The sequence below is a fragment of the Oratosquilla oratoria genome, chromosome 1, assembly GCF_046742065.1.
Source record: "Oratosquilla oratoria isolate Oo_2021 chromosome 1, ASM4674206v1, whole genome shotgun sequence".
Taxonomy (NCBI): Eukaryota; Metazoa; Arthropoda; class Malacostraca; order Stomatopoda; family Squillidae; genus Oratosquilla; species Oratosquilla oratoria.
The window spans coordinates 48,895,391-48,921,905 of NC_134777.1; the positions used below are offsets into that span (position 1 = coordinate 48,895,391).

The 26,515-nt window shown below is 41.3% G+C and overlaps 1 protein-coding gene across 1 annotated transcript; it reads left to right on the forward strand.

The window, feature by feature from the left end:
- The first annotated feature begins 1,259 nt into the window (after positions 1-1,259).
- Positions 1,260-25,366, forward strand: LOC143028981 (vacuolar ATPase assembly integral membrane protein VMA21 homolog). The gene is made up of 3 exons (XM_076191694.1): positions 1,260-1,453; positions 17,250-17,355; positions 23,975-25,366. Exons 1-3 carry the CDS (start codon positions 1,391-1,393, stop codon positions 24,109-24,111), a joined length of 306 nt encoding a protein of 101 aa, XP_076047809.1. The 5' UTR covers positions 1,260-1,390; the 3' UTR covers positions 24,112-25,366.
- The last annotated feature ends 1,149 nt before the right edge of the window (positions 25,367-26,515 follow it).

Below are 26,515 nucleotides of genomic sequence, written 5' to 3' on the forward strand. Positions count from 1 at the left end.
TCAAGGGGGAGGGGGTATGAATGTAGTGCAGATAGGGGTGCGCAATTGGCACCCCTGGCACGAGGTCAAAGGTCACGGTGTAGGGAGTAGGGCGAGGGGCGTGCGAGAGTGTGTGCGCGTCAATGTGGATGTGGAACGAGAAGGTGAAAGTGTAACCTTGATAGGATTAGAATTAGCAGAGCTATTGGTTTTAGGTAAAGTAGATTGTAGAGTGCGTCCGGGGATCAAAGAGTGAAACAGAAGCAACTGAAGAACCAGGAAATCGCAGAAATTGGGTGAGCTACAAATCTTACTTTTTATATGGGGGTCTTTAATTTTCTGTTCAATCACCCTTATTATTGCTACAATTATCAGTTCCCTTGCTTCAAGATGGATTTTGTTTAGCTGTTTGTTCGGTACAGTTCTGTTTCATGAGTATCGGAAGTAAGTGAATCGATATTTGAATATCTTCTGTTTGATGTAATTATTTCGACTACCATTATCATCATATATTTATACGGCTGAGGATGTAGAACCTAAAACAGATCTATGTGCGTTACTCAAAGGAATCCATAGGCGTTCTAACTATTGATAATCACCACTTTTTTTTCGTGGTTTGCGGGGCTAATACTCGCTCGGACTACTCACCTTGAAGGTGATTCATACATGAACGCAGGAGACGGTCTCCACGTCATGCCACTGCAAAAACGATACCCAGAGGAAGCTAATGCATAGTGACGTCACCAAATTACCTCAGGTCCGAGGTGAACAGCGGTCAGTGGCAATTACTCCGAGTGGATGTCCCTCCTTACCTCTGCGCCTCGTCCAGGAATCGAACCGACACCGAATTCCCACGCGGTTACTAGACACGTGCCACATCAACCAAGCCACGGCAAATCCGTTTTTCCCAAATTGTCATTTGTTTGGTACACCGCGCACCTTTTGCATGTTATCTATAATTTCTATGTTGGGAAAGTTCCCATGCCTATTAACTTAAGTATTGTGCTCAAAAGTTTACATTTTTCTATTCTATACGGTTTTTTTTTTTCAAAGCTGCAGAACACGTGATTGTTTGCCATGTTTATATACTGTCGTATCAATCACGTGATTTCGATCCTTGCTTAGGAATACTTATGAGAACAAGTAGTGGGAATAGAAATATATATTAAGTATGATTATTCAAATGTTGTCAGCATTGAAAGAGAAAATAAAAACACTCACATGTTTTACAAATAAAATAATGTAGACTGTCTTATCATCTAAAACCACCTGTTTTTATATTACTACGAAAAAAAAAGGAAGTCGATCCTGCTGCTACGTCTGTATCGTTTGTTTACAACGGAATAACTTCAGGTGTACCGGTTGTTGTATCAGCTTTAGCAGACCATTGACAGGTTTGCAGATAAACCAAATGGATTCGAAGACCACGTACCTTACATCCATACCAGGTGGAGACAGCTTTTTAGGTGAAAGAGTAAGTGGAATTGGAAGTTCAAGTTATCAGTTAGCGAACATACCCATGTCACCATGACCATGACCATGATAAATGATTAGGATGTCAACCTTCAAAATTTAATTTGCTGTCAGAATCCAAACATAGTGTGTATTGTATGAAGATTTGCCTTACTTGTGTAGGTAAAATGGTAATTTAAGTATAGTTAATGGGTGTAAAGTTGTAATGACAACTGTGTAGATAAGAGTGTATTAGACTAATACACTCTTATCTACACCTCATGAACTATGAGGTTAGACTTAGGTCAAATATTACTTTGATGTTAAACTAGATAGATCTAAAGAATACAGCTGGATAAAATTTTCCAGTGGAATACAGTATATTTTTCTGGTAAAAGCTCACTGATGGTGCATAAACAAACTACAAAGTAACAAAGTACTATTTTTACTGCATACTTAGTACTTATAACTTACCATAGGCATAGTCCACCATGCAGTATTTTCAGCTGATGGCTATGTAATGGAAGAAAGAAAATTTGTATTTCACTGCTAAGGTTAAGGTAGGCTAGGATAGGATGTGTTTTGACAAATATGGTTGGGAATCTAAAAAGAAAAGAAAAGCTAACTGGACAATTTATAGTTTCGGTCAATTTACAGTTTCACCCAACCAACGAATTTTTGCTGCACATTCTGCTTTTCCAGTGATTTAAGTAGTGAACTGATTGATTTTGCCATTCGTTTCCATCGCAAATATATCGTTTCGTCAATTTATAGTTTCACCCAACCATAGAATTTGATATGTGGCTTATGTGTTTCTGGCGAGAAATGTTGATATGAACGATGGTGTACATCATTTCAGTCGCAAATGTGTACTTTTGAAGTAAGTATTGAAGTTATGCACATATGCGTACATCTCCCAAACGATGTGAGAGCACGTGTGGGAAATCAGGGTTTTTGGGTGGGGAAGACTAATAAATGGAGTAATGCATGTTGCAAAACAGGTATAAAATGAAGAAGACTAAAGAAACGCTAAAAAAAAAATATCCCATTTCGGGGGGTTACCGCGCATGGCGCCATGTTTGTTTACTAAAGATTGTAAGTATTTGTGACTATAACCGCTAGATTTTTGGAAGCCGCTCGCGCAAGAGTTGGCAACCGTAAACTAACCTAACCTAACAGAGGTAATGTTAGTTTACGGTTAGGAAGTCTTGGGCGGCTGGAGTGGACTTCACTAAATGTAGTTGATCTAGCGAGACATTTTTCAAATCGCTGGGAAAAACAAACATGGCTGCTCGCATTAGGCGGGACTCCGGCCCTAAAATGTCTTTTTTTTTTTTTTTTTTGTGTTTTTGTTCATTATATACCTGTTTTGCAATGCGCATTACTCACATTACTCCACCCAAAAACCCCGATTTCCCACATGTCCCCCCAGATCATTCGGGAGATGTAGGCATAAGTGCATAACTTCAATACTTAATTACTTCAAAAGTACGCTTTTGCGATGGAAATGATGTACACCATTATTCATATCACAACATTTCTCACCATAAACACATATGCCACATATCAAATTCTATGATTGGATGAAACTAAATTGACCGTATCATTCAACCACCGTGACTTCATTCATTAGAGAATAGGTTTTAGCAACTTTTTTGTTATTGATTTCCGCCAAGAAAATCTGATATTACATTGATCTATTATAATTTACAAAATTAGTAATTTTCTATTGCTATATCATGTAGGTGTGCACAACTAAAATTTTACCAAAATAATCTTTGAAATGCACAAAAGAAGTGATGATTAGGTATTTTTTTTAGAAGTGCACACCTATGTCATATAACATTAGAAAACTTAATGATAATCTTGAAATTATAATTTTTTTTTTAGAAGTGCACACATATGCGATATAACCCTGATGACCTCTAGAATTATAGGTACCACATTACTAAATGGGTTTTTTTTTTTAGAAGTGCACGCCTATGTGGTATAGCATTAGAAAACTATAATTTTGTCAATTATAATACATGATGTAATATATATATATATTTTTGCAGATATCAATAACGGAAAATGTTGCTAAAAGCTATGCACTAACGAACGAAATCATGTTGACTTCTTTAGATACCATCTTTGATAGATTCAGAGGTCAAAGACTATGACGACGACCCTGATGACCTCTAGAATTATAGGTACCACATTACTAAATGGTATTTATTTTTAGAAGTGCACGCCTATGTGGTATAGCATTAGAAAACTAAATATTAATTTTGTCAATTCTAATACATCAATGTAATAAATAATTTTCTTGGTGGAAATCAGTATCAGAAAATGATGCTAAAACCTATACAGAAACGAATAAAGTTGCATTGACTCCTGTAAATACCATCTTTGTTTTGATAGATTTGGAAGTCTGAGACAACGACAATGACTCTGATGACCTCAAGAATTACAAGTACTTACCGCTTTACTGAATGCAGTTTAGGTTAGGTTGTTAAGTTAGAATAGATGAATTTATCATATTTTAATTTCTTTAACTTCCATCTCTACAAAGATGGGATCTCAAGCAACCGAAATGGCTACATTTGTTTGTTTATAGCTTTTAGCAACCTTTTCTATTATTAATTTCTGCCAAGAATAACATACAGTGGTACCTCTATTTATGTGTGCGAAATTCTATTTGCGCAGTCAAATTATGGGGAAAATCTTGTTGCTATTTACACAGAAAATTTCTATTTTCGTGGGCACATTGGTGTCTGTTACTGTGCGGAAAACCAAATCCCGCACCGCCATCTTGCTAACATCACCATTCATGCACTGTGTTGTCTCCTCCCGCCATCTTTGTTTGTTGTGTGCACGACTGGTCCCTCTTTCAGCGCCTAACCCTTGGTATTGTACTGTTTTTGCCTTTAAAATGCCTCCAAAACAGGTGAGAAGTCCTACTGAAGCTGGTGCTCATATGAAAACCAGCATCATGATTGAGAAAAAGAGGGAAATGATTGCCAAAGCTGTTCAAAGTTTATGCATGTGTAAGCTAGAGAGAGAGTTTGGTATGCCTGAGTCAACAATAAGAACCATTCTTTTAAATAAAGATAAAATTCTGTCAGCTAATGTGTCTAAGGGTATAAGGTATGTGAGCACACATAAGAAGCCAGCATTGTTGGACGAGGTGGAAAGTTTATTGTTTGTGTGGATATAGGAGAAGCAGCGTAAGAGTGACAACTTGAGTGAGGGAATGATCTGTTCAAGGGCTTGCCAAGTGTATGCCAACCTGCAACGGCAACAGGCTGGTACCAGTGGCCAGCTTACATCACCTTCAGTGCCCTTTACAGCCAGTAGGGGGTGGTTTGAGAAATTTCGGCAATGTACGGGCATCCACAGAGTGACGCAGCATGGTGAGGTGGCAAGCGCGGACACAGACGCATCTGAGGCGCTCATCAAGGCGTTTGAGGAGCTGGTGTGTCGTAAGGGTTACCTGCCACAGCAAGTATTTAATTGTGATGAAACAGGGCTCTTTTGGAAGAGGATGCCTAACAGCACCTACATTACTGCTGAGGAGAAAGCTTTGCCGGTGCATAAGCCTATGAAAGACAGGCTTATGTACAGTAATGATGTGTGCTAATGTGAGCAGCAACTGCAAGATCACGCTGCTCATAGTGTATCATTCGGAGATGCCACGAGCATTCAAAAGGGGCAATGTGCTGAAGAGCAGACTTCCAGTGATGTGGCACTCCAACCCGAAGGCATGGGCAACCCGACAGCTGTGCCAGGAGTGGCTCAAAGGGGCATGTGGCCCTGAGATCAAGAAGTTTCTGCAGGGGAATGGACTGCCACTGAAGTGCCTTCTGCTGCTGGATAATGCCCCAGTACATCTCCTCGACACACAGGCACATCTTCCCCAAGACCTGGATTTCATCACAATTAAATTCCTGCCTCAGAACACCACTTCCATTCTGCAACCGATGGACCAGCAGGTCATTTCTAATTTCAAGAAGCTATACACAGATGCTCTGTTTGAATGCTGCTTCAACGCTACCACTGACACAGATCTAACCCTGCGAGAATTTTGGAAGTCCCACTTGCACTGTGTCAAGATGATTAGCAAGAGCTGGGAGCAGGTTACCATCAGGACTCTACAGGCAGCATGGAAGAAGCTTTGGTCATCATTTGACAGGGAGCGGGACTTCAAGGGCTTTGAGCCTGCTGGTCCATTGGTCATCTCGGACATTGTTGCGCTGGGGAGGGACCTTGGCCTGGAGATGGAGGACGGGGATGTCGAGGAGTTAGTAGGGGAGTATGAGAATGAACTAACCACCAAGGAGTTGAAGGAGCTGCATCAGGAGCAGGTCACTGAACTGACCCTGGAACAGCAAGAGGTTGAGGGAGATGACAATCGTGTTTAGGGCCCCACCACGGAGGAGGTGAAGGAGGACAGTGTAATGTGGAAGAAGCTCTATGATTTCGTGGAGGTCACACACTCAGACCAGACACTAGTGAGCCGTGTTGCAGGCCAGTTCAGTGAACTGGTCATGCCTCACTACCGCCAAATCCTGCACACACGGCACCAGCAAGCAACCATCACAGAAGTCTTCCAGCCTTGTGCCAAACGACAGGACCCTGATGAGGGTGCCGCTCCAGCTGAAGGAGCACCTCCTCCTTCAGAGGGGGGTCAGTAAGCCCCCACCACTCTACCACCTCCTCACTCCCATCCCCCTACATCAGCTGCAAGCCTTACCATCAGTAGGTACAAAAGATTGTTTTTTTCATTGTATTTTTTACCTTGTAAGTGGTCTTTAACATTGATTTTTTGGCATTAATGTTGCAGGAACATCATAATCATACCTATTTATGTCCATTTGGTGACAGGCTTCATCATATTAGAGGGAAAAGGTAGACTTTTTCGAGGTTGGGAATGGTTTAATTGAATTAACATTGATTTCAATGGGAATTAGCATTTCCATTTATGTGAATTTCTATTTACGCGAAGGTATACAGAACGGATTAATCGCGTAGAGACCACTGTATATTACATTGGTGTATTATAATTTACAAAAATAATATTTTATTTTCTATTGCTATATCACATAGATGTACACTTTTAAAATTTACCTCGGCCTTTACTAAAAGATGGCATCTCAAGTAACTAAAGTAGCTACATTTGTTTGTGTATAGCTTTTAGCAAATTTTTTTATTATTGATTTCTGCCAAGAATAGTATATGTTATATTGATGTATTATAATTTACAAAATTATTAATTTTCTATTGCTATATTGCATAGGTGTGCACTTCTAAAAATTTACCAATTATATGATTTTCTTGGCAGAAATCGATAAAAAATTGCTAAGATACACAAAAGAACAGAGCCAATGTGACTTCTTGAGATGCCATCTTTCTTTTGATAGATTCAGAGGTCAAAGACAATGACGACAACAACCCTGATTGTCTCTAGAATTATAGTTACTACATTACAAAATGCTGATTAGGTTAAGTTAGCTTAGGTAAGTTATGTTAGAATAGACAAATTTATCATACCAAAGGAAGGTCAAAAGTAGCCACATGGGGTAAAACTAGCCATTGTTACCTAATTATGATGGACAGGGAAATAAAAACACCAATTATTATGTGTTTTGTTTGATTCCTCTATTTTGTTGACATAATTAGGTATGTAACAAAGACAATGGCCAGTTTTACCCCATGTGGCTACTTGGCGTCTCAAGCAGCTGCTGTGGCTCTGTTCATTAGAGTATTGCTTTTAGTAACTTTTTCTGTTATTGATTTCTGTCAAGAAAAACATATAGTACATTGATATATTATAATTTGCAAAGTTAAGCTGGGAAGTGTGGAGTTCCAGGAAAAAATTGTAGTGAAGAATTGATGGTGGAAAGGTGTCTAAAAAGAGAGTTTATGATAGCAAATACAGTGCTTAGGAAGAAAGTCAAGCATAAGTACATGTGGGAGAGGGTGGTGGATGGAAAGGTGGTAGATAGGGCATTAATGGACTACACTGGATAGTGGTAACCAGGAGAATAGTAGGAAGAGTTAACCCCTTCGATACAATGACGCCTACGTAGGCATCATGAGGAGCAAGTGGGTACGCGAGGATGCCGATGTCGGCGTCTTGATTATATATATTGTAGTTGTACCTGCGTGACCCCCATACTCTGTAAACTGGCTTCATCATATTTTCTATGGTTATCAAAATTCACGGGTGAAAGAGAACGAGCAATACAGCAGTAACTTTATTTTTTATAATGCGAGTATTATGACGCAACATTGCACGTCTGGCAGCTAATGCTGCCCGCAAGATTTTAGCCGGGAGTGAAGGGGTTAAGGATGTATAGGTTCTAAGGGGAGAGAGTGGGGGAATATCAGATCATTTTTTGGTGGGAATGGAGGACAGATGGAGAAAGAGGAAAAAGACACAAGGTAGGGAGGTGCTGAAAGTAAACTGCCTTAACGAGAAAGGAAAGGAGGAGTACAAGAAGATGAGAGAGGAGTGGGAGAGAGTGAAAGATGAAGTAGAACTAGGAGTGAAGGAGGAATGGGGATGGTTCAAGGAGGGAGTCACAAGGTGTGCAAAGATAGTGTGCAGAACAAGGAGGACAATAGGAAATAGAAGGAAGGTTAGTGAGTGGTGGGATGAGGAAGCAAAGGAAGTTGTAGAAGAGAAGCAAGCATTCACAGATTGGTTACAAAATAGGATGGGAGAATCATATGAGAGGTACAAAGAAAAGAAAAGTAAAGCATAAGATAAAGGAGGCAAAAAGGAGAGCAGATGTGAAATGGGATAAAAGTATGACAGAAAATTTTGAAAGTAATAAAAAGCTGTTATTGGAAAGAAATTAAGAGAGGAAGAGGAGGCGAATCAAGTAGAGAAGAAAAGGTAAAGGGTGCAGGTAGAGAGATGATAATGGAAGAGACAGCAGTAAAAAGAAGATAAGTAGAGTATTTTAGGGAGTTGCTAAATGTGAAGGAGGATAGGGAGGGAAAGGTAGTTGCAATGGGAAGCACTAAGAAAATGACAGTGATGAGTGAGGAAAATGGAGGAGAAATGAGGAAAGATGAGGTGAAGGCAGTTAAGATGATGAGAGCAGGTAAGGCACCTGGGTTAGATGGGTATCTTGCAGAATGTCTAAAAAAAAATGAGGTACAGTGATGGTGAACTGGCTGGTGAGGTTATTTAATGTTTGTTTAAGAGAGGGTAGAGTGCTGGACGTTAGAAGTGCCTGTATAGTTCCACTTTACAAGGGAGAAAGGGACAAACTTGAGTTTAGTAGTTTCAGAGGAATCAGTTTATCGAGGGTAGTTGGGAAGGCTTATGGGAGGGTTTTGATTGAGAGGATTAGGAGAGGAACAGAGGGAGTAATTGGTGAGGAACAGTGTGGTTTTAGGACAGGTAGGGGTTGTGTAGATCAGATTTTTGTGATAAGACAGATATGTGATAAAGCTATAGAAGATAATGATGTTTTTTTGTTTTTTATGGATTTGGGAAAGGCTTATGACAGGATAGACAGGAAGGCACTGTAGGAGGTATTGCAGATGTATGGGATAGGAGGAAAGCTGTTAAGAGCAATAAAGAGTTTTTACGAGAGTAGTAGAGCTTGTGTTAGAATCAGAAATGGAGAGAGAGAGAGTGGTTTGAGGTAAAGGTGGGACTTCATGTTATGTTGCCCTGGCTGTTCAATTTATACATGGATAGGGTGGTGTGAGAGGTAAAAGCAATGGTAATGGGTCAGGTATTGGAGGTAGTTAAAGAAAATGGAGAAAAGTGTGAGTTAAGCCAGTTGATGTTTGTAGCAGGATCAGAGGAGGGATTGAGGAAATTAGTGACAGAGTTTGGGAAGATGTGTGAAAAAAGGAAGTTGAAGATAGATGGGGGTAAAAGTAAGATGATAAGGTGTATAAGGGAAGAAAGTGGCAGCAGACTGAGGAAGTGGATAGTTTTAGATCCTAGGGTGCAAATGTGGCAGGAAAGGGAGTGGAAGTGGAGGTATAATGTAGATTGAGAGAAGCAAGTAAATGCCTTGGGGGATTAAAAAATGTATTGAGAAATAGATATTTGGGAATGGATGCTAAGAGGAGATTGTATGAAGGAGTGATTGTCCCAACAGCGCTGTATGGGGCAGAAACACTGAACACTAGAGAGGAAGAGAGGAGTAGTTTGAATGTGTTTGAGATGAGGTGCCTGAGAAGTATGACAGGGGTTACTAGTTTGGATAGAGTAAGAAATGAGTAGGTGAGGAGGAGAATTGGGGTGTAAAGGGAGTTGGGAGATAGGGTTGATGAAAGAGTATTGGGATGGTTTGGATACATGGAAAGAATGAGTGAAGAAAGATTAGTAAAAGAGGTGTGGAATGCAGAGGTGGAAGAAGGGGGCAATCAAGGATGAGATGAATGGATGGGGTAAAAGGGCCATTGGGAAAGAGGGGAATGTCTGTTGAGGAAGGAAGGGAGAAGACAGGGCTGAATGGAGCATGGTTGAGTAAGGATGATGCTGTTATGCATGAAAGGGAGTGGGTGGGGGGTGAGGGAATATGGAATACTGTTTAAAAGTGATAACATTGATAAAGTCAAAGAAATGTTATACAGTTGTAGGAAAATTATATAACATGAGACAACCAGTAAACAAAGAAAAAAGAACATCAGAAGAAAGGATCAATTCAAGAAACAAACATGGCACACCAATGAAAAGGTTAAGTGCCTAAATGATATAACATTGCTTCATATGGTGTTGGTGGAAAAAAAAAGAAATGTGGTGTATTGGTTATGTTTATGGTGGATTCTCGAGCAGAAACCACCATACTGATAGGGATAATGTCATCTACAATTTAGGCTGAAATTAACTTACCTGGTCATTGTTTCGAGCAAGTGGCAGTTCAAGTGGGCATCAGTTAACAATTCCCTATGTACTGTACTCTGAGTACTGTTTTTGGGTTGTGGAATAGGTGTGGCTATGTTCGTATAGGGATGATAACTGAATATATGTGGAATTAGGTTACAGGCTGCTGTGTTGAATAAACTAACTTAACCAAACCTAACCTAAATCAGCCTAATTTAACCTGTCACACAAAATTATGCCTGCTTGAGCTGATGCCTGCTTGAACCAGCACTTGCTCAAATCAACCAACTCTCCAGCCAGTTGGTGTCCTGTCAAGATTGGGCAAGGGAAGGGCAGGCTCAGAATTGACAGACAAATACTCCAGTCAGGCTTATAGGCAAAAATATTGTAGAAAGATATAGTTTGTTACTGGTTGGATATAGCAACCAATAACAAGTAGGTCTAAAGAAGTTACAAAGGGGTTCGATGGAGTATTTAAGACAGATAAAAAGGCAATTAAGGACTAAAAAAAAATTAGAATATGAGGTAAAAAGCCAAGCTAGGACTAAAAAGAATTAGAATAGTAGCTCATTGAGGAAGACATGAAGGTTCTTGAACACGAGGAGACTATGTACCTCTACAACGGACTGAGGTAATGAGTACCATCACTGAAGAATTGTAGAGATAAAAAGGTGTTTGTGAGCTTCTAATGTAGTGTTGCACATGGATCAGTGATGGGTAGGGGTGTGCTGATTAATTGGCATTGACATCAACAAGAATCGGCAGTTTTTTGGTGAATCTGCATCGGCAAAGGCGAGAATCTGCTTTTTTTTTTTTTTTAGAAAGGGATTCAGCATTGGCAATGTTTTGCCGATGCCAATTCAGTAATTCACCTATTATTCATAGTTCTGGTGGTTGTATAGGGCCATGCAGCATATTATGTGGTACATGAGATACCACTACCAAATAATCATCGCTGTATTTTATTTTCACATAGTATCACAACCGTACAGAATGAGGTGGCTAGGAATATGCTGTGGTAGTGGTAAACCTACACTGCCTTCTAGTGCCATAACACATTTCAAAAATATAATACAGAGGTGATAAAAATCTGTAGACACGAGGGTGTATGACCGGAGAATTTTTTAAAATAGCAGCACAAGTTGGAGTAAATGTTAGATCAAATTGTATTAATTTTTATTCAGAGGTGATAAAATCTACAGACATGAGGACATACAACTGGAGAAACTTTTGAAATAGCAGCACAAATCGGAGTAAATGTTAAATGTTAGAGCAAATTATATTGGCTGCATGTTACTATGGCAACATAGCATGCAGTTGATACTTTAGGGGTCTATATGGGGAACCCCTATGGACCAGAGCCACACATCATTTTGTCTGTGATAGAGGAAAACTCTGTTCATAGAGAAATGATTGAGAAATGAGGAGGTGAGGAGGAGAACAGGGGTGGAAAGGGAGTTGGGAGATAGGGTTGATGAAAGAATATTAGGATGGTTTGGACACATGGAAAGAATGAGTGAAGAAAGATTAGTAAAAGAGGTGTGAAAGGCAGAGGTGGAAGGAGTGAATATGAGGGGGCATCCGAGGATGAGATGGATGGATGGATGGGGTAAAAGGTGCATTAAAAAAGAGAGGAATGTCTGTTGAGGAAGGACGGGAGAGGACAGAAGATGGAGTGAATGGAGAAGGGTTGTGTATGAATGATGCTGCGATGCATGAGGGGGAGTGGGTGGGGGATGGGGGTGAAGAAGTATGTATGAGAAATAATTTGATACAACCCGAAGGGATTTCTTCCTGTCTTCTCCTTTTCTGCATGAGGAGACGGAGAGGGGGGGTCGCCAAATTAATGAAGCAGCCTTGCTGTGGATGTGCTGTGTCTTGCAACACTGCTTCTGACCAAGGGCAGTGGACAGGATGCAGGGATGGCTCGTCATCCATGAGGTGCCAAGATGAGATGGAGGGAGGAGGGTGGAGGGGAGTGGAATATGTAGGTGATGGAATGGGTGGGAGTGGTCTCTAGTTTCTATGCCTTTTTCTTTTTGGCTACCCCCCTTGTAAGGGGGGAAAAAGCCTTTGGTATATATATATATATATATATTTATATTTAAATGGCAAAGTTTCTGCAACAGAAATTAAGTGAGAGTAATATGGGAGTAAATCGTCTGGGCGTCTGTGAACTAGCTTGATTTTACTGGCATATAAATACAAAAAATTGGTGGAAGGATTTACTCCCACTTACTCGGCAGCAATTTATAGCCAAATGAATCATTTATAAGAATTGTTTTATGTATTTTGATGAGTAAATACATAACCATACATCTTTGTGCTTTTTGACAATGACAGCTATGACTTTGACTCATGTTTAGATGATTTGCTGTCAAATTCACAATCACATGAGTCAGATTTGGACAAAGTGAAATTTCAAAGAAAAAAAAATTAAGATCTTCGCCTGTTCTGACACTACAAAGCAAAGTCTATAAATTTTGCTCCATCCCACTGGAACCACGTGCCTCGGATCCCTTGAGTTGGTGGAGAGACGACCACAACTTGTATCCACAACTAAGCTGCCAACAAAATGCTGTGCTCTCCACTATCTTCAATGGAGAGTGAATGCCTCTTCAGCATTGATGGTAATGTCTACACCCCACAGCAGAACCGGTTGACTCCAGAAATGGGAGAAATTGATGCTGTTGGACTTCAGTTTGTGAATGTTTAACTTTGACTATTAACCCATGGAATGCAGCAGTACTCAGGTGAGTCAACATATCGGGAAAAAAAAGTTTTGTTGAGGTTTTTGTTCCTATTTGGATTTTATGCCCAGACACAGCTTAAAAAATATATATATACAGTAAAACCCAGATTATCTGAAACGAAAGGGGGGAAGCCTCTTTCGGATAAGCCGATTTTTCAGATAATCCAGATTCATCAGAAATATATTTCGTGTTGACATACTTTGTGTGTGTGTGTCCTGTGCCTTCCTCCCCCCCCCTCTCTCTCTCTCTCTCCATCAGTCTGAAGTTGTGGATGGAACACAATTTTTTTTGTTTTTTTCGTGTTGACGTACATACCTTATACGTAACAGAGAACAAGAATTATTCTATACATATATCTTCCACTATCCTGACGAACACAATAAAGCAACTCCGCCACTCCCCGCCTCCGTCACCATCACTCCACAACCCTTCCACTCCCCACCTTCTGGTGGTGGAGTCAGATGGAAGGGTCGTCCATTGCTCCATCTTCATCGTCCAAATCAAAGGTAGACAAGGAGGATGAGGCACTTGATGAAGGGCGAGAAGACTGCGTGGACGAAGGTGTTCTTGGCCGAAAAAACGAGGTGATAGAAGTCTGTTTGGTGCAAGACAGCTGTTTCTCAATGACGTCACTTAGTGCTGCTCGCATCATCGGGTACAGTTGATTGCTATTTGAAATGTCCCTGGGTCGCTGGTCAAGAAACTGAAGCACTCCTTCGATGTGGGACCGGACTGTTGCCAAAGACATGGAAGGATCAGAAGGATCATCATCGTCGTCGTTATCATCATCGTTGTCATGGCCGTGCATCACTTCCTCAGCTATTTCTTTGGTTGATTGGAGAGCGTAACCTGGGTCCACCTCATCCACAGTGAGCCACTCCTGGACGTCCTCCTCTGTAACTGTCTCGTAATCACCCAGGGCCTCCTTCACCTCCCGCACCTCCCGGTCGAATTCTTCAAACACTTCTCGCATATCCTCATGCCCTCGTAGCAGGGGATTCCAGGCATTGGCCAATGTAGAAGGGGGCACCTGTTTCCACGCTTTCTCAAGGTTGTAGATTGCTGTCTTCAGGTTATACCTCTTGAGGTTTGCTATTGTCCTCTGGTGTCTTCTTCTTCTTCCCCCTTGAGCGTCACACACAGAATTTCCTGCAGAAAGTGCCGGCGGTAGCGCATCTTTACTGCTTGTATGACGCCCTGATCCATTGGCTGGATGGTCGAGGTGGTGTTGGCGGGCAAAAACATGCAACGGATCCTGCCGTCTCGTGACACTAAATCCTCCTTGGCAGGGTGGGCAGGGACATTGTCGAGGAGGATTAAAGCCTTCACGTTGTGTGGTGTCGTCTTCAGTTCGGTGATCTGGTGCTTGGTGATGGAAGGGACAATGATCTTGTGAAACACGTCCTTGAAAATGCCAGAGGTGAGCCAAGCCTTTGCTGAAGAAAAATAGTGGACAGGCAGGTGGTCCATGCAGTCCTTCAGCACACGGGGCCTCCTTGATTTCCCAACCACAACTGAAATGCGGCCCTTGTCCAGCTTCCTTCCTGGCACGTCCTTAACAGCTGTGCTTGCCTGTGTGTTGTTGGACAGTGCCTTCCAGAATAGTCTGGTCTTGTCAATATTGTAGAGTTGATGGGGTAGCAGTCCTTCGTCACTCACTAATTTCCAAAAATCGTTAATGAAAGGCTCCACAACATCGATAGCAGCACTAGCAGTCTCTCTACAGACCCTCTTGTTTGCTAAAAGATGACGCTTTCTGAACCTAACGAGCCATCCAGAAGAAGCTCTGAAGTCATCAATACCTAAATTGTTTGCCAGGGTTTCTGCCGCAGACTGTAGATCTACACTCCGCACTGGCAATCCGGAAGATACGTGCTGTTGCTGCCACTTGAACAACGCCTCGTCTAGGTTTTGGTATTTACCCAGCTTTATGGTCCTCGGTCCTGAATCTTTGTTCTTGTGGTGGAAGACAGCTGGGAGATGCTTCTGAGTGAACTGCCTTAACTGTGGCCCTGACTTTTTGATGTCCATAACAGTAGCATTCCCAGTGCCATATTCGTGGGTGATGGACGTTCCCGATTGACCCGCCTTCAGTTTGTCCAATATCTCCAGCTTCTGCTGTATGGTAAGGACGACTTTTTTTCCTTTTCCCGGTTTCTTTCGGCATGGTGATGTAGAAAGAAGTAAGGTCGAAGCACAGGTAGAACGCGACTGCCCAGTGTGAACTCTGTGACGCGACTGCCGCCGACTGACGATGTAAACAATGAAACCAAACAAACACACGCTACGCTAAACAAAGTAGTACGCTTAAAACGTATTCTTTTTAACTGTTCTTATCAACTTTAAATGTGTTAATTTAGTACATATGTAGTTTTTTTTCATGTTTTTGATGTTTTGTAACGTTTTAGTATAGAATTTTTTTTAATTTTAATTGCATTATCCAAATCAATTTTGGATAATCGGGGTTTTACTGTATATATATAATTTTTTGGGCCATTTCCTGCATTCCATGGGTCAAATATTAGTAGAGGCTGAGTTAGGTTTTACTGTTAAGTTAGGATTAAGAAACTGATTGATAAATTTTACACTGCACATGTGTTTTATTAACCACTTCCATACGGTGACGCCTATGTAGGCAGCAGCATGAGGAGTAAGTGGGTACTCGATGATGCCGACGTCGCCATCTTGATTATATTCATTGTAGTCATACCTATGTAATTTCCATTCTCTCTAAACTGGCTTCATCAATTTTCTATGGTTATCAAAATACACGGGTGAAAGAGAACAAACGATTGAGCACTGACTTTATTTTTTATAATGTGATTATTATGACGCAACATTGCACGTCGGGCAGCTAATGCTGCCAGACATGCAATGTGCCCCGGAGTGAAGAGGTTAAAACCATGGTTCAAGTTACTTGAAGTTAGTAGTTATATCAAAATCTATGAAATAGGTAATTTTTAACCTCTTTTTCAACCAATAGAAAATAATACAATCATACATTGATAATTAATCAAGTGGTCAATCAATAAGCACTTCATTAAGTTCATTCAATCATTTACATTAAACAGCTCAACAAGTGACATGTATAAATCTACATAGATTATAAAGCAAGTAAAAATCATAGTTTAATTACTTTATATTAAAAACTGATATACCATATTTATATAAAGTGGAATCGGCAACTAAGAGTGAATAGGAATTGGCATTGGCATCAGCATAGGCAAAAAAATTGAATTGGCATACCCCCTAGTGATGGGTACCTGCATGTGTTCAGGAAAATCAAGATTCTAAATGGGGAGTGCAAAAGATATCAGTGGCACCAGCTATATTAACTGTGTTACTGATATGGAGATGGAATTAGGATTTATTGTCAGTGATTACTCCTAGGTCCTTGCATGAAAGACTAGGTTAATAGGGACATTAATGAAGAACTGACAGGGTCAAATATTTCCATAGACAGCTGGAATTTTTTTTTTTTTTTTTTTGACACTTCATAATAAAATGCAAAAAAATAAAACAATTGTTTTTTTTTGTACAAGTGGTATTGTGTGGTTTGAGTAGTGCCAGAAAAAAGGTACAGTCGTACCTCAGTACTCGACCATAATCCGTTCTGAGGTGGTGGTCGAGCACCGATTTGTTCGAACACCGAAACCAATTTTCCCCTTATCACTGTCTTTCTTTGGACCCATTATTAAGGGCTAGAGCAACACGAAAAAGTTTAAATCTGGGAAGAAATACTCGAACAAACTGCGTACGTCTTACTCCGCTGGCGGTCTGAGTCGAACTGACGCTTACCCGCTGTTCGAGCTAGTCGAGTACCGAAAATCTGTTCGAGGTCCGATGCATTTTCTACTCGAATTTTTTGGTCGAGCACCGATTTGGTCGAGTATAGAGGCGGTCGAGTACCGAGGTACGACTGTATTATAAGTCTCACTCAATATGAGCAGACATTAGAGAGCCTTCAAGAATTAATGAAGCTTATTTTTCAGTCTATCAGTGAATGGCAGTAAGATCTAAATTGTAAGATATGATAAACTAAAAGAAAAGGCATATAGAAAAAAAGTGTGAAGGAACCAAAGATAAATATGTAATGGGCAAAGGTCATGGTACAGGATAAGAGTTATGTAATGAAGTAGTAGTTCTTGTTAAGATATTTGATGGCATTTTAACCCTATTGTTTTGCTTTGTTTTTAAGTAAGTTTTATATGTATTTTTTCTTGAAGGGTCCAACTGAAGAGTCATTGCTGTTTACAGTGCTGCCGTATGTTTTGATGATTATCATCTTCCCCCTTACTGCTTTCTTCATTTCCAAAACTTTTGTTTTTCAAGGTAAGCAATTAAGTATCTGTTTTATTTTATTAAGATAATAATAATGATAATTTATGCCTTGAGTTTCACTGACTAGAAACTTGCAGCCACACAGTGGCTAGCAACAGTCCTTAGGTCCTCCCATACTCTGGGAAGTGATTTGAGACCATTGTATGTGTTGTAATTGTGGGACTGTTTCTTTGTTACCAACTGAGAGTATGAAGGAAGTCACTTATCAGTTGACCCTATGTGGAAAGGTGGGAGAAGTACAAATATAGTTGATAGAGATCCAGATACCAAGTCACCTATAGTTGGCAGTGAGGGGTCACTTAACAGATTTTGAAAATTGGAAGCATGTAGGTGGTTCTCTGCTGTTTATCTTGCAAGACCAGCATGTACCCATTGTTGGTCCCTGAGTTTGGTATATTTTAATAGAATACATTTATTTATGCAAGTAGGTTATAACTGTTTAGATTATTTAGGTCACCCATAAGCTGCCTTAAGAAATTCCCCTCATGTTCATTCCATTCACCTCTGCCTTCCCCACTCTTTTGTTATGTATGAGTATGCAACACAAATGTGGGGTGAGACAGTTGAATCTTTATTGCAGCATTAAGCATACAGGGAGCACTATGTGCTCACAGTAGACAGACTGTTACAGACTGGCATGAGGGCATCTGTCTCCTGCTACACAGTGAAAAAGATTCCACACCTAGTATACATATGAATGAGGCCTTGTTGGCTGTAATGAAGAGTCCATGTACTGGAAGTGTCACTGGTGGTCAGGGCATGCTACAACACTATGGCACCCTGCTAGTATCCTATGCTAAAGCACCTTAAAGCACTACACCATACTCCCCCCCCCCCTCTGCACTTGCATGACCACTGCGAGAGGTATGGCTATCCACGAGTCGGGGTGAGTGGTGGGGATGGAATTGGGTGGATCCACCCATGGGGGTGGCAGGTCCTCCATTAAGGGGGTACGCGACACCTGGAGGTCATTTTCCAAACTATTTAGAGTAAAGAGCTGAAACTTCTCAGGTAAATAGGTATCCATGTTGCCTACATTTTAGGAGAAACAAAATGATGTATGTACATATGTACACATGTACGTATACCAGTAGCGACATTTAAAAGTGCACAGCACCATAATACGTGGACCAATTTGTTTTATATTTTGGCTATGATTAGTCAGTAGACACACCTAGGGCCGGTCATTGAGTAATTGAACAATTTCCTTTATACTTTTGCATACAGGCATTTCAATTTTAATGTCCGGCAAAAATCGTGAAAAATAATTTTTTTTTTGTCTTGTTTCCATTATTACTCCGAACTCTTTCATCCTATTCAAAATATTCGAACGATCGGCCCTAGCAGTTACTAAAAGTAATATTCCCTGTAAGTTTCATCTAAATCTGATGTATTTTAGATTTTTTATGATTAAAAAAAAGTAAAAAAAAAAATATCGAACGGAGATATGGCAACTTGAAATATATATATATCTGTACCTTGCTTATAGTTTCACCAATTTGACTGATTTTTTCATGGCTTAATTCTTATTATATAATGAGTAAGTACAGTAAAAATCATCAACATATTTTAATTATAAGTACTTTAAATACTGAAAAACTAAAGTATAAGTATATCACAGTAGTGACGACGCACAGACGACAGCATCATATAATTTGCTTTTTTGCACCTTTGGCGGTTTCTTCATATGAAACCTCACTGCTGGGGGTCTTCAGGGTATCTAAATCATTGGAAAGAGGTTTATTTTCCAGCAGTGGGCGCCTTCTCTTTCCTCATCAGATTCCCCTCACCAATCTATGTTGGTAGGGCACCCCCTCCAGCATCATATGATGTCCCTTCTTCTCTCTTCTTTCTCTCTTCTTCCTGTATAGCCTTGATCTTTTTCCTCTTGCTTTCTTCTTTGGATTTAATCTTCCTCTTTGAATTGTTTAGTCTAATGTTGTCCTTTACCTCTGTCACTGTCACAGAGGTGCAGGTGAGGGCGGTGGTGGAGTGAGAGGTGGTGAGGTCTTGGCTAGTCGTCTTTGACTGCTTGCCATCTTTAACTGCTGTTTTTTGTCATTGTGGATGTTCTTTTGTTCTTTTTGCTACCCATGATGACTGTACTAAAGAGTAATATGTACTAGCTAAAGTAATAGATTGCAATGAGAGCTCATGAGACATGCGCACTTTTCCTTTCAGAGCTAGCCGGTAACTGACGCTTAGCTTCGCTCAAAGTTGGCAAAACTTCTCCCTCCACCTTCCTCCCTTCCCCTCCACCATCGTACTGGCCATTGAAGCACTGGGCGAGCGTAAATTCAATCAAATTTCAACGTTATTCGATGCGCCTGAAGGTCCTAAATGGCACGCCTCTTTCTAGTGTGGGTTGCGCCTTTAACTCTGTCCCTTTAAACCTCACCCAAGACCTTTAAATTGCGCGCGGCTGGAAAATTATTTGTTAGGATATATTTCTAAATGGTATACGAACATTTTGAACACAGTTTTGAAAAATGCCATATCTTGACCAAATTCACCCCCCCCAGGTGTCGTGTACCCCCTTAAGGGATGGAACACAATGGGAGGGCATCTTTGGAGGCTGGTGATCGCTCCCGTAGGGCGGTGGGGGCAGCAATGCACTGGTCACACATCGCCAGTTCCTCTGTAGTGGAGAGGGTGGCCCAGAGCTTCCAATATGGAGAGACAGAGTCGGGTAGGGCAAGGCAGTCGGACGGGAACCTGGAGGATACACAGGGAAGTGGGTGGCTGTAGTTGGGGTTTATCTGTGCCATAGCCTAGTCCTCAGAGCATCCTGTTGGCGTTGGCGGTGGGTGACAGGTCATCCCCGCAAAGGGCTGACATTGTCGGTGACAGTGCTTCTGATGTGAGGATGGGGACGAGTGGACAATGGTCCGTCATTAACAAGAAGTGGGGCAATCCAAATGGATATGGCTTGCATTTGGATGCAGCCCAGGTGGGAGCATCTCCAGTGATAGTGGCGTATTGGGTTTTGGCGTCTGTCGGAAACCGCGGGCCAACACTTGATTAGGCGTAAGTGCCCAGTATTTCATAGCCCAACATACACACTGTGGCAGGGGTGGAATCAGGGGGGGGGGAGTCAGTGCATTAGGACAGCAGGTCCTCCACCAAGTGGAGAGAGTGGTCCAGTGCTGTAGAGGCACAACATATCCATCTGCAGTACCACTGGCAAGGTGGGATCAAAAGGTGCCAGCACAAGCAGAACCCACCTTACAACAGGAGCAATACCTTATTGCACTATTGAGTCAAGGTCTTCCTTCGCTTGAACCTGAAATGCAAATGGTATCGACCTGGACGTGTGGGTGGTGAGGAGCATTGCGTCGGCTTGCAGGTGGGTTCTTGTGCGGGGGGGGGAGACCCATCATTTTTCCTAGGGGGACGGTGTGGGGGTTATCCATGGAGACCAGCACGTCACTAAATTCCCGTAGGGAGTAGTCACGAGCTGCAGCCAGTGAACTGTCATTTGGCATTGTTAGCTCAGTATACCTGTTCATGTATGTCATTGTCAGGACAGGCTCCAGGAAGGTGGGTCTATGGCCAAGCTGAAAGAGTGGAGGGGTGTTCGGACCTCCCCATAAATACATATGGCAGTGTTGCGGTCCCTGTCTCCGATGTCGAGGTGGCCCAGAAGTGTCCTGTTGCAGGGGGCATGTGAGATATGTTGGCCGCATACGTCTGCGCTGAGAGTGGTGGCTGTTGGCTGGCTCAGGATATCTCCAACGTACCTAGGTGCCAAGTGCCTATCCCCGTGATATCTGTACCTATATCAGGCAGCATACATATATGCTGACAGATGGCGGAGGGCAACCGGCTGGAAGAGTATCATTGTGTGGGGCATGTGGGATATGTTGGCTGTGCACATTGTTGCCGAAAGTGGTGGCTGTAGGACTCTTGATATCCCTGACATGCCTAGGTGCTGAGTGCCTATCTCCATGATATCTGTACCTTTGTCAGGCAGCATGTACGTGGGTGCTGACAGGTGGCGAAGGGCAATTGGCCAGAAAGGCACTGGGATGGCAGGTGCCAGCCTTCCCGGGGGAAGGTGCGGGGGTGGGGGGCATTGCTGAGCATGGATGTGTGTGTCTGGTGGGAAACCTTCTGGTATGCTGGCACGGCGCATGTGTGCGGATCCTACTGGACATACAAGACTGTCACTACCAATGCCTCATGTGGGCAGCAGTTGGTCGCTACCTCTTGCAATGACATAATTGCAGTGAGGGAGCAGGGGTGTTGTGCTAGTTTCCTAGGCTGGGTGGGCGTGGCCTGTGTGAGTCAGCTGGGCTCCACGCAGCATTCACGATGGGCAGGGCAAAGTAGGATGAAAAGCCTCTTTGTTCATGTGGCCTGCCTGAGTTGCCTGGACCCCGTGCAGGGTGGCATTCGTGGCAGGTAGGGTGAAGCATTGGGATGAAATGCCCCTTTGTTTGCACCACTGTGTGTCCATGAAATCATGTCACTATCACATGATTTTTCATGGTCCAGCATGCACACTGTGGCCAGCACTGCACTCATGGTCCTGCATGTTTGCTGCCTATTGGTCTAGTTCCATCAGTGCTTTGCTCATGTTTGCTCCATCCACATACACGCCACTGATTCATGTATCATCCCATGTTTCACTGTTACAAGTTGCAAGCAATTGCTTGCAACCCTATTCACTGTTATGTATACAACAAATGTGGGATGAGACGATTGAATCTTTATTGTGGCATTAAGTGTACAGGGAATGCTATGTGCTCACATTAAGACAGACTGGTGTGCAGGCATCCATTTCCTGCTACACAGAGTGAAAATGATGCCATGCCTAGTACACATATGAATGAGACCTTGTTGGCATATGAATGAGGCCTTGTCGACCATAACAAAAGAGTCCATGTACCGGAAGTGTCACTGGTGGTCGGGGCATGCTACAACACTATGGGGCCCTACTAGTATTCAATGCTAAAGCACCTTAAAGCACTACACCACATCTTTTTGCATCTTAACTCATTCATTCTTACCATGTGCCCAGACCATCCCAGTATTCTTTTATCTACCTTCTATGCCAGCTCCCTTGCCACCTTGCTCTCCTCCTCACCTCATTTCTCAATCTATCCATCCTAGTAACTCCCCACCATACTATTCAAACAATCTTCTTTATGCTTCTCAGAACAAACTAGATATTGTGAGATACAAAGATGGGTTACTATGAGCATAGCTCCCCTTCCCATATAATACAACTAGGTAAATACTGTTAATCTCACTTGACTCGTATGGCTCACAGGAAATTAAAGTACATTTATGTTGCTAACAGTGTGATTGTTATGCAACTTGAAATGTAGCCCAAACCTATATGAATTCACATTTGATTATGTTTAATGGACCCTCATATCTTGGGAATGCATATCAATGCATGAACTGTTCTTTATGGGAAAACTTAAATATATTTACATAATTTTCATTTACATAAAAACAAAGTTACATGATTATTAGTAGTGTGTGCCATCACAGATACAGATTCGGGAGTTAATTTTATTTCAACCAAAATCATGTTTGTAGGATCAATATTGGGTGCCCACTTGTGGAAGTCATCCTAGATCAACAGTAGAAGTGACCATTTTCAAAACCTGTCAACCTTTTTGGTCTCTGGAATGATCCCAAGACCTCTTGCTGTCATCTTCAGCTATATTTCTTACAACTTTTTTTTACATGGGGGGCTGACAACCAACAGTTATTTACCTCCTACTCCAATCAGCACTGACAGTGGTTGTACATGCATATACCAATGGCTTTTTTCCCCCTTACAAGGGAGATAGCTAAAAAACAAAGGCATAAAATCCACTTCCACCAATTCCATCCCTACATACGCCACTCCCATACACACCCCTCCCTCCCTCTCATCTTGGCTCCTGGATGATGGGTCATCCCAGCATCTCGCCCACTGCCCTGGGTAAGAGGCAATGTAATAAGACACAACACATCCAGAGGGGATGAGGGGGGAGGGTCACCATGTAAATGAAGCAGTGGGGCCCTGCTGTGGATGTACTGCATCTTGCTGCATTAATGGACTAAAAGGGGGTTAACGATGTCCGTTGGTGTGAATGATCTGTTGATTTGGAGTGGTTTTTGGGTGGCATAGTGATTGCACAGCACTAAACAACAGCACCAAAAACACAGCGAAAACACCGCAAACACAGCTAATTAACGTCCGTTAATGAGAGGTAGTACTGTACTTGACTCAGGTGGTGGGTGAGCGACAGGGATGACTCTTCATCCACGAAGAACTAAGACACAAGGGAGACAAATGAGGGATGGATAAAAGTGGGACCGATACATGCCATGGTTTGCTGCCTCTCTTGTAAAGGGGAAAAAGCCCATTTGTATATAAATATTGATTGATGAAGTGCTTTCCTTTCTAGGTAAATTATATATTGATAACTTAGAATGTTAGTTATTGGAAAACCAGTTTTCTTAGTTTCTGTGATGTGAACTCAAGTTTTATTCATAATGTTTTTATTCCTCTTTCTTATGGTAGGAGGAATGTTTTCTTAGTCATGTTAACAATAAAGTGTATAGTGGAAACATAATGACTTATATGCCTTTCTTCTTTCTTTTTCAGATATTCTAGGGTATTCAGAGACCTCTGCAAATGTTGGAAGTGCCATTTTCTCAATTGTCCTACTTCACATTTTACTTGTGATCTTTATATACAAGGCATACACTGACACACAGAAGAAAGGAGAGAAACAGGATTAGATACTCAGGAATTTATTATGTGATGTTAGATGTAGGTTTATGTCAGGAGTATGCACATTGGATGGTGCCTATGTACAGTAAATGAAACTGCAGTACTGTATATTGTTTTTACATGTTTGCTTTAATTCTATGAATGTGGTTGAACCTTGGTTTTACAAACTAAAGATGGGAGATCCTGCCCATTCATATTGATTGGTAGATTCAAAAGTAGCTATGTAGAAGCAATGAGAAAATTCAGTAGGGTGAGAATTTTTTTTAGTAAACACTGCAATTCATGGATGAACTTGTTTTTGCCATGATTCAATTTTTTTTTTCTTGAAGAGAGATATAAGATGGTCTTAATTATTTTGAGTTGGTGAAGCTTCAATTTATTTATTTATTGGTTTATTTGTATGATTTATCTATTTTTTCAATGTCTTAACACCCAGTAGTGGGTCTCTTCTTATAGTAATTTCTTTATTTGGTACTTTCCAGATTGATTGGGATCTCATAAGTTGATTATTACAATGTTGAAGTTTATGCTTAGACAAGTTGTATGGTCACCCTGAACTTTATTTCTAACATTAGTGAATGATACTAATTGTTTAACAATCTCATAGAAGCAAGATGTTTTGAAAAATAAAGAATGATAATAAATCTGAATGCATGGAGTAGGGGATGAGAAGTAGGAGAGTTGTCAACAGGATGTGGATTGAAGGCTGTTGCAGTGGTGATGAGCTTGACACCACCACAAGAATTTTATATTTGTGATTTTGACAATATGAAAATCCTCTTTTTTTATGTTAGAAATTCATTAAAGTGAGGTATGTTAATTAGAGGGTTGACTGTTAACAGGTGTCAATTACATTTGTAATGTAATGATTCCATGAGTGTAGGTGGTTAGATTAATGCATTGTTTGATTTTTTCATGTTTTTGTAAATTTGTGCATTTGTTCAACAAGTTAGTACCTTTTGTTTTTATTTTTTTCAGGGTTATGTATTATTAATTGATATTGCAAGAAAGTGAATCACCAGAACTTGATCAGTTAAAAGCACAAGAATCAATCTAAACTAGTCATGGAAATTGTAGATATGGAAATACCTGAAGGGTCAGAGGGAGTCAAACTATCCATTGAGGATCTCCTGGTATGTGTTGTTTGATCTTTTGTAGGGATGACTTGTAGCTAGTTCTTGTAGGGTGAATGTGTAGACACAATTTGTTAAGTATTTTGTACACATGGAGTTGGATATTATTAAAAATCTAATCATACTTAGATTTCGGGGTTTTTTATGAATCCTTTTTTGTTAGTTGACTATTAAACAAAGGAGAATGACTTTATATTACCATTACATCAAGTCTGGGAAATAGAAGATCTATCTATCTACATACCAAGGGCTTCTTTCCTCTTATAAGGGAGATAGTCAAGTCAAAGGCACACACCCACTCCCACCTATTCCACTCTCATCCACCACCCTTGTTGTCCTCTCATCTTGGTTCCTTGTGGATGAAGGGTTATCACTGTCCTCCTCTCCACTGCCAGGGTCAGAAGCAATGCAACAAGACACTGTACATCCCCAGCAAGGATGCTTCACATAATTGGTGACCCTCCTCCCCGTCCCCTCATGCAGAAAATAGAGAAGACTGGGAGAAATCCCTTCAGGTTGCATCAAAGTATCATCCATACACATCCATTCTCCACTCACCCCCAACCCCCTGCCTTCTCCCTTCCTTGTTCAATAGTCATTCCCCCTTTGCTCAAAGCCCTTTTCACCCCATCCGTCAGTTTCATCCTCAGTTGTCTCATCAAGTTCATTCCATCCTCCTCTGCCTTCCACACCTCTTTTGCTAACCTTTCTTCACTCATTCTTTCCATGTGTCCAGACCATCCCAATACTCTTTCATCAGCCCTATCCACCATCTCCTTTTCCATCCCAGCACTCATACGTGCCTCATTTCTCACTCTAACCATGTATCATACTTCTCAGACACTTCATCTCAAACACATTTAAATTTCTCTGCCTCTCAAACTCCAAATCTCTGCCCCATACATGTTGTTGGTATAATCACCTCTTTATATAATCTCTTTGCATCCACTGCCAGATGCCTATTTTTCATAACACTTTTTAGTCCCCCCCAAAACATTTACTTCCTTCTTTTAAGCTACAATTTACTTCTACTCCCAGTCCATTTCAGCCACATGTGACCCCAAATATGTAAAACCATCCACTTCCTCCAGCCTCTCTCCTTTAAGACTTCCAGCTCACTACCATCCTCTCCCCTTGTGCATCTCATCACCTTACTTTTGCCCACATTTGCCTTCAACTTTCTCCAGCCCTGGTGTGACAGTGTCTTTGTCAAGGGACTACCTCTCAACTCCAAGAGTTGGGGGCTAAACAGCCACAAGAATTCCCTGCCGCCTGCCCT